At 52.1% G+C, this 7,996-nt stretch overlaps 1 protein-coding gene across 2 annotated transcripts; it reads left to right on the top strand.

The window, feature by feature from the left end:
* Positions 1 to 2,266: 2,266 nt before the first annotated feature.
* PRPH (peripherin) lies at positions 2,267 to 6,242 on the top strand. 2 transcript variants are annotated; one of them, XM_044677698.1, is made up of 9 exons: positions 2,267 to 2,808; positions 3,201 to 3,261; positions 3,481 to 3,576; positions 3,897 to 4,061; positions 4,158 to 4,283; positions 4,392 to 4,612; positions 4,883 to 4,932; positions 5,476 to 5,555; positions 5,756 to 6,242. In XM_044677698.1, exons 1-9 carry the CDS (start codon positions 2,273 to 2,275, stop codon positions 5,819 to 5,821), a joined length of 1,401 nt encoding a protein of 466 aa, XP_044533633.1. In that variant the 5' UTR covers positions 2,267 to 2,272; the 3' UTR covers positions 5,822 to 6,242. The 2 variants fall into 2 exon arrangements, with proteins under 2 accessions (XP_044533633.1, XP_044533634.1); XM_044677699.1 differs by having other exon boundaries at positions 5,753 to 6,242.
* Positions 6,243 to 7,996: the final 1,754 nt, after the last annotated feature.

Here is a 7,996-nt window from a genome sequence, read left to right as displayed (position 1 = left end):
CACACACAGAATGGAGAAAGGCCAGGGAGTGATTGGGATGTTAGAAAACCACGTATCTGGGAAAACATCAATCCAAAATCAAAGCTCACTCCTCCCTAAAATGTTTGGCATTGAGGCCTCTTGGGCAGCCTCATTCGGTCAAATTGCCACAGAGACCTTAGAGATGATCTATTCTAAACCCAGAGAGAGAGACAGAGAGACAGAGAGAGACAGAGAGACAGAGAGAGACAGAGAGAGAGAGGAAGTCATGCCATTTAGGGGCAGAGCCTTTGTTTTTTCTGTAGATACAGTACAGCATGGTATTTAAAGTTGGAAAATATAAGTTTGAATCCCAACTCCTTCCTCTACTGTGTGACTGGTCCCATTTCTTCCATGTATAAAATGGAGAGAAGACTTTTTTACTGCCTCCTTTAGAGAATTCAAGTCCACTGAGGCAGTGATAAAAGCACTGGACCTAGACCTAAATTCAAATTCTGCCTTAGACACTAGCTGTGTGACTCTGAGCAACCTTTATTTACTTGTTACATCACTTGTAAAATGTGGATAACATGGGGCTGGCACATCATAAAACATAAATATAGATGTAAATGTTATTTTCTTCCCTCTTGTAGGGAAAGCACTATCTAAATTTGAGCTGATATTATTTCTTTTTCTGTCCCATTATGCTCTTCTTGTTGGGCTTAGTTTCTTAGGATTAGACCCTAGAAATCATTGAAACCAATCTGCTCATTTTTGGGGTGAGTAAACTCAGGCCCAGAATAGGGAAGGGACTTGGCTGAGGTCATACAGATGAGTGACAAATACAGGATTCAAACCCAGGTCCCCTACTTCAAATCCAGCTCTCTTTCCCCTGTGCCATAATTACCTATCTGGGGACTTAGCCAGGTCCTTCTCTAGGTGAATGTATTACAAGTATATAAAATGTTCTTGTGGATTCGTGTAGATACGTATGGGATGGATCCTAGAGACATGCGGGAGGTCCCCAAAATCTCTGTGTAGCTCTTAGAGCTTCTGACTGCACCAAGACTTTGGGGACACCTCCTGTGGTGTCTCCCTGGTCATCTCAGTCTTGCTCAGTCCCTCCTCTTTCCTGATCTCTGTCTCTGCCCATTTTCTCCCTGTCCAGTTTAGCCTCTTCCTATTGACTGCTCAAGACTGAAAATCAATCTCAACCTCTCTATTTCTTGATGAATGTTGGCAGGAGCTGCCTGATCCCCTCCTGTTGGGAAGACAGCTGAGCAAGCCTTCCCCTCTCGCTTCCCTCCACCCCTTCCCATCTCTCCACTCTCCTCCCATTCCAGTAAAGCCTGTGCTGAGGGGGCACAAGAGCTGAGGAGGGGGAGGAGGAGGGAGAGCCTTGGACATCCAGACAATGGCCAAATGAGCCCCTGGCTGACCAAAGCAGCATGAACCTTCCTTCCCCCTTCCTCAGAAGCTTATGGGAATAGGGGCTCAGCTCCTGGGGCTAAACCCACGGAAAAGCAGTGACACAGGTCAGGTACAGCAGTTCTGTGGGGCCTGTGTCTTTAAGGCCCAGAGAGCTATGGCCAGAGTCTAGTGCCCGCAGTGGGGACTGGAGGGGGTTGGGGGGACTTTTATCTATTAGCAGTGGAGCTGGCGCCAGGCAGCAGGCTTTGACAGGGCCCTGGGGAGCCGGGAGGCACCTACCTGCCTCCCCCCTCCACTTCTAGTGATTTTACACATATACAAGGAATATTAAAGGAGAGCTGGGGACCCTTGCACCTCATTCTGACTTAACTTGGGGCTGCAGAGAGGGAGGAAAGGGCCACCTAGCACAGAGGTGTCCTGTAACCCTGGGGGGGCGGGGCGGGGGAGGGCAGCAGCCCCATCCCATCTTTATTTCTGTGCCAGACACCTGTACGACATCTCAGGCTCATCCACCCACACGGCTTTTCTGTGAGGGCACACAACAGAGTGCTGGGCACAGAGGAGCTGATCAATGCATGCTGAGTGACTTATCATGTTGTCTGTTCACCCTTGGAAAACCAGACCAAGTGGCCCAAGCTACTTCTCCCACCAGGCCCGAGGGAGAAGCCGAGCTGTGGGCCAGAAGCTGAATGGAGACAGAGCAGCCCCCTGGCCACACAGCCTCAGCAGTCAGGCCAGTGGGAGGAGCTGGCCCCCCCTCATGCCCAGCCCGGCTATAAAGCAGCCTCTGGATCCCTCAGCATCTCCTCCCCACCCCCCACGGCTGCTCTGGCTCTGCAGTCTTTCCCTGGCTGCCTGTGTGGACCCAGAGTCCTCAGCCACCATGAGCCACTTGTCAGGCCTTCGGAGCAGCTCCAGCTCCACCTCCTACCGCCGCACCTTTGGGGCACCAGCCTCCCTGTCCCCAAGCTCCTTCTCCTATTCCTCAGGTTCCCGCTTTTCCAGCCGCCTGCTCACTTCTCCATCCCCTGGCTCCTCTGTCCGTCTGGGGAGCTTCCGGGGACCTCGGGCTGGGGTAGGTGCCCTGCGCCTGCCCTCAGAACGCCTTGATTTCTCCCTGGCCGAGGCCCTGAACCAGGAGTTCCTCGCCACCAGAAGTAATGAAAAACAGGAACTTCAGGAGCTCAATGACCGTTTTGCCAGCTTCATTGAGAAGGTTCGGTTCCTGGAGCAGCAGAACGCAGCCCTGCGCGGGGAGCTGAGTCAGGTCCGAGGCCAGGAGCCGGCCCGGGCAGACCAGCTGTGCCAACAAGAGCTTCGGGAGCTTCGGAGGGAGCTGGAGCTGCTCGGCCGAGATCGGGACCGAGTGCAGGTGGAGAGGGATGGGCTGGCAGAGGATCTGGCTACTCTCAAGCAAAGGTCAGGGAAGAAGAGGGGCCCCAAGGAGCAGGCCAGGTGGGGAGGGAGAGGGGCTGGGAGTCAGGTGGCTCTGGTCTCCTCTGCCACCGCCCCAGATCCTCCTTTTCAGATGCCAGATGGGGCAGGGGAGGGGGAGCGCTCACCCTGCCCCAGGGCTACCCCACCTGCACTTTTGTCCTTCCCTTGCCAGGTCTATTCTTTCTGTGCCTCAACTGACTCCAGTCCTCCACAGACCCTCGAGGGGAACACTCCCAATTCCTCCTACATTATGCTCTGGGGATCAGAACCCCGAGGCATTCCTGGGGGCTGGTGACCTGAGAAATGGAGGGGAGGGGTATGTGTCTGTCCTGGGGGACGCTGAGGGTACCCTTCCTCACTATTGTACCTGCCAGGCTGGAAGAGGAGATACACAAACGAGAGGACGCAGAGAATAACCTGGTGCTTTTTCGGAAGGTAGGCAGGGCGTGGCCCCAGGGTGGACTCTCGAAGCCCATCTGAAATGCCCCAAGATGTTGGTATCACTGTGGGCACCTCTCCTCCTGGGCGCTGGAAACGCCCCCAAAGAGGCAGGGGCTTCTGGGGGTGGGGATGGGAGTGGGGGGGAGGACCTCCGAGGCAGTCAGGGCAGGATCATACCGTTACTGGGTGTGACTCAGCCACTGCCCCGCCCAGGACGTGGACGATGCGACCCTGTCCCGCCTGGAGCTGGAAAGGAAGATTGAGTCCTTGATGGATGAGATAGAATTCCTCAAGAAACTCCACGAGGAGGTAAGGGGCCCACGGGAATGGGGGGAAGGAGAGAGAAGGTTCCCTGCGGGGATGGGGCAGGAGGCTAGTAGGCGGGAGGGGCCCCCTCTGGGGGAAGCGCTCACTCACGCCCATGCACCCCCTGGTGGTGAACAGTAGAACCGCACCCCTGCAAGCTGGAGAGGCCAGGGCAGCTCTGTGCTCCCTCCGCGCCAGCTCTCCACGACCACGTCTGTGGCATGTGAGGGAAAGGACACAGCTGGACATGCCTACCGCCTGGCACTCGGGGCTCCCCTGTCTGTCCTGTGGCGGACTCACGCGGGTGTGGTCGTGGGGGGCAGGAGCTGAGGGACCTGCAGGTGAACCTGGAAAGCCAACAAGTGCAAGTGGAGGTGGAGGCCACCGTGAAGCCGGAGCTGACAGCCGCCCTCCGAGATATCCGAACCCAGTATGAGAGCATAGCCGTGAAGAACCTGCAGGAGGCAGAAGAATGGTACAAGTCCAAGGTATGTGGCCAAGAGGGCCCCAAGATGAGGTGGGGGGGGGGGAGCTTGGAGGCCACCGTCTGTGTCCTCACCGTGGCTCCTGCCCTCCCAACCCAGTACGCGGACCTGTCCGACGCGGCCAACAGAAACCACGAGGCCCTTCGGCAGGCCAAGCAAGAGATGAACGAGTCCCGGAGGCAGATCCAGAGTCTGACCTGCGAAGTGGATGGCCTACGGGGGACCGTGAGTGCCATTTGGAGGCCAGGGTTCCCTAGGGTTCCCTTAAACTTGGGCAGCGAGCGAGGGGCCAGTCTGCTGGGGAATAAGGAGCTGCTCTCCTGTCCTTGGTAGAATGAGGCGCTGCTCCGCCAACTTCGAGAGCTCGAGGAGCAGTTTGCCCTGGAGGCTGGGGGTTATCAGGCTGGGGCTGCTAGGCTAGAGGACGAGCTCCGGCAGCTGAAGGAGGAGATGGCCCGCCACCTTCGAGAATACCAGGAGCTGCTCAACGTCAAGATGGCCCTGGACATTGAGATCGCCACCTACAGGAAGCTGCTGGAGGGCGAGGAGAGCAGGTGGGAGCAGTGAGGTGCAAGGTGGGGACAGACAGGACAGGAAAGGGAGGACAAGGATCTGGGGGAGTGTGAGGAGGAGGAAGCAGCTAGGTATTAGTGAAGATGGGAGGGAAGAAAGGAGGAAGGGAGGATGGAAAAAAGGAAGGAAAGATAGAAGGATAATGAAAGGCTTGCTAAAGGACTAAAGAAAGAAGGGAGTGAAGATGTTTGGAGACTAAGCAGCCAGAGGAAAGCTCCATCCCCAACACTGGGCCCTCTCTCTTTCCCCAGGATCTCTGTGCCCATACACTCCTTTGCCTCCTTCAGCATGAAAACATCTGGTGAGTCAGACAGACACATACACTGCCTGTACTCACTACCTTCTCCAGGCTCACCTCTACATACCTTCATTTTCTTACCCCATCAGATTATAGAATTTATTTATAAGGGACCTTAAATAATTGGACAGAAATTCCTCATGGAAGGGAAGTGATTTGCCCAAGATCAACAAGGAATACAGCTAAGATTCAAGTCCAGTTGTTGACTTCAAATCTGAGTCTCCTCTAATTATTCCATGATGTCTTTTTTCCCTATATCTCCTAGGTCCCCCATCCCGGCTCTATTTTATAACTCGAGATAGCTTCTACTCCCTATTTTCCCAAAGGGACGAGGGATTTTAGTCCATTTTTTACACTACTTCTACGCTAATTTGCAAAACAGGGATAATTATATTTGCACTCTCTACCTCAGACTTGTGTGGCTCAAATGAGAATGTCTGTCTTATAAACCTAAAAACGCTGTGAAAATGCAAATTATTATCATTTCCTTTTCCTGTCCCTTCCCCCTCCCCATCACCCCATCACCCAATACTCTGCCCTCTTAAGTGCCTGAGCCTGAACTTTCCTCAGATGCCCACAGCCGAAAGATGGTTTTAATCAAGACCATAGAAACTAGGGATGGAGAGGTGAGTTGAGAGGGCTGTCAGGAGGTCCTCAGTTTTAGCCTTTATTTCTGTGAACCACAACAGGGAGGTGGGGTGGTAGAGATATGGAGTAAAAGCTATTGTTCTATGGTGGGGAAGGGGTAAACCCCAGGCTTCAGAATATGGGTGGTGGTGAGGGCTAATAGGCCCCCAAACCCCACTAAGCCTATTCTTCTCAGCAGGTGGTGACAGAATCTCATAAGGAACAGAGGAGTGAAATAGATAAATCTTCTACTCACAGCTATTAAGCCTTCAATGAATCCAAGATGCCTACTGCCCTTTCTCCCAACTTCCAAATCAGGGGTCTCAACTGACCCCTACACCCTGCATGGTGCTTGGGGCCTAGTTCCCACCAAACCCCAAATCCCAAGTAATGTAATGACCCAACTGTGGGCCATCCCTTTAGCTGGTGCTGTGGACGCATCCTCCAATCCTCCTGGCATTCATCAAGCAGCCTCCTCTTCCCACATGATTCTGGCCTCTCCTGGTCTTTTGGCATATCTGTGGCTTAGCATCCAACCTAACTGCAACCCCTACCCACAATGGGTGAGCCCACTGACCTGAAGATGACTCCACTGAGTCTGAAACCTGGGAGTATATCGGTCCAGGATCCCTTCCCCTTTCTCTGCTAAATTCCTGTATTTTGCCTTTATCAGAAATAAAACAAAGTTCCAGTCAAAAGAAACCCTTAGCAGAGCCTGATGTGGGATGGGGTGGTAGAAGAAGGTTTTCAATGGTTATGCTACTACTACTCTGCAGAGGGAGTCTGACTATTCAACCCAGGGAGCCTGATACCATTCTGGGGTCACCACTAGGCTAGATAACACTCTTAGGGGCCATAAGACTAACCTTTAAAGTGGTCAGACCACCACCACCACCACCACCACCACCACCAGTCAAGGAGGAGAATGCCACAAGAGAACCCTATGCCAGGAACAAAAGGTCATCTGTTGCAATGCCTTGCATGATGTCTAGCCTCAGCAGCTCTATGTGCCTATCATTGATGTGTTTCCTTTTTTGGGGGGTTTGCAATTGCAAATGCCTGCATTTCTTTGTGAATGTCAATAGGGCAACACAGCTTACTAGAGAACATAGATATACAAAGGTAGAGACACTGGTAAACTGAGACTTTTTTCTCAATATTAGAAGACTTATGAAAGATCCTCCTACCACCAACCCCAATCTAGGTCAAGTCAATCATATGTAGAATCCAAAGAAAAAGCTAAAGTTCTATAATCCTTCCTCTAGAAGAAAGCCCCAAAGCCATTTCCCAAAGCAGAAGGTCAAGTTAGTTAGCAGCAAGAAAAATTCCAGACAGTTCTCCCTTTACCTAACTGGGCATTCTTCAGACCTCTGAGTAACTTGAATTTGTCTGTGAACCTGAGGGAGGTAAGGAGGGAGGCAGAAAGGGGGCTGTGCCCTCCTGGAAAGAGGGGGTTGGCACACCATTGAAGGACAGATGGGGGATGGGGCAGAGAAGGGCAAGGGGGAAGAGGAACACTGGGGCCAGACATGTGGGGGCCTACCCAAAGGAGAGGGGCAGACACTTGGGGGTTGGACAAGGGAGGATGGATGACAGGAAGGGACATGTGGGGACAGGATACTAGGCAATGGATGGAATGGAAGAAAGGTCTTCGCTCTGGGTGCAGGAGCCAAGCCCTCAGTCAGGTGGGACAACTAAAGCAGAAGAGGTCTCTCTGGGTAGCCATTCTTCTGTTTTCATGGGAGGGACTTTTTTGAGGACTTTTTTTGGGGGGACAGAAAGTTAACATAGAGGTTTTGCAGGGAATTTTACATTTAGTAGAATTTTTGTCATGTGAATTTATATAAAGTGAGAACTTCTATTCCTTGTTTTCTACTTACCTATGAAATCTCACTATTGTGTAGGTTGGGAAGATTTCTCCCCCTTTCCTAAATTGTGACATTGCTAGCTCAGCCCAAGGGAAATATTTTTTTTTTTTTGTAGTTCTTGTAGATAACAGAGTTTGCATCCTGAGGAGACAGAAGAAGATTGTATCCCATTCCCATTTAGCCAATCACTGCCATAGGAGACTTGGAACTAGATAAATTGGGACCTCTTTTATGTGGACAAAAAATGGGCCCTTTTTGTATAATACAGAAAAGTTTATGAGTCATTTTGGGAAAAGTTGGGTGCTCCCTCTACCCGCCCCACCAAGCAGATCTGAGTTAACAGAACTCTGCTGCCTCAGAAAGCAGAGCATAGCCATCCAGCAACACCCCTTCCCCACTAGCACCTTGGAGAGCCCCTTCCCTTCTCCCAGTCTTTTTCCCCCCACAGGCTGATCTGAAATGACAAGCCCCCACAATCTTGGGATAGTTGAAGGAGAGCCAGCTCAAGACACAGACCAGAGAAGGATCTCATTCCCATCAATCCTGAGACCTCTCCTGGCTGCAAAGAATCT

Source organism: Gracilinanus agilis, chromosome 5 (assembly GCF_016433145.1).
Source record: "Gracilinanus agilis isolate LMUSP501 chromosome 5, AgileGrace, whole genome shotgun sequence".
NCBI lineage: Eukaryota > Metazoa > Chordata > Mammalia > Didelphimorphia > Didelphidae > Gracilinanus > Gracilinanus agilis.
The sequence above is the reverse complement of the archived record's forward strand: the minus strand, read 5'-3'. Positions and strand labels throughout refer to the sequence as shown.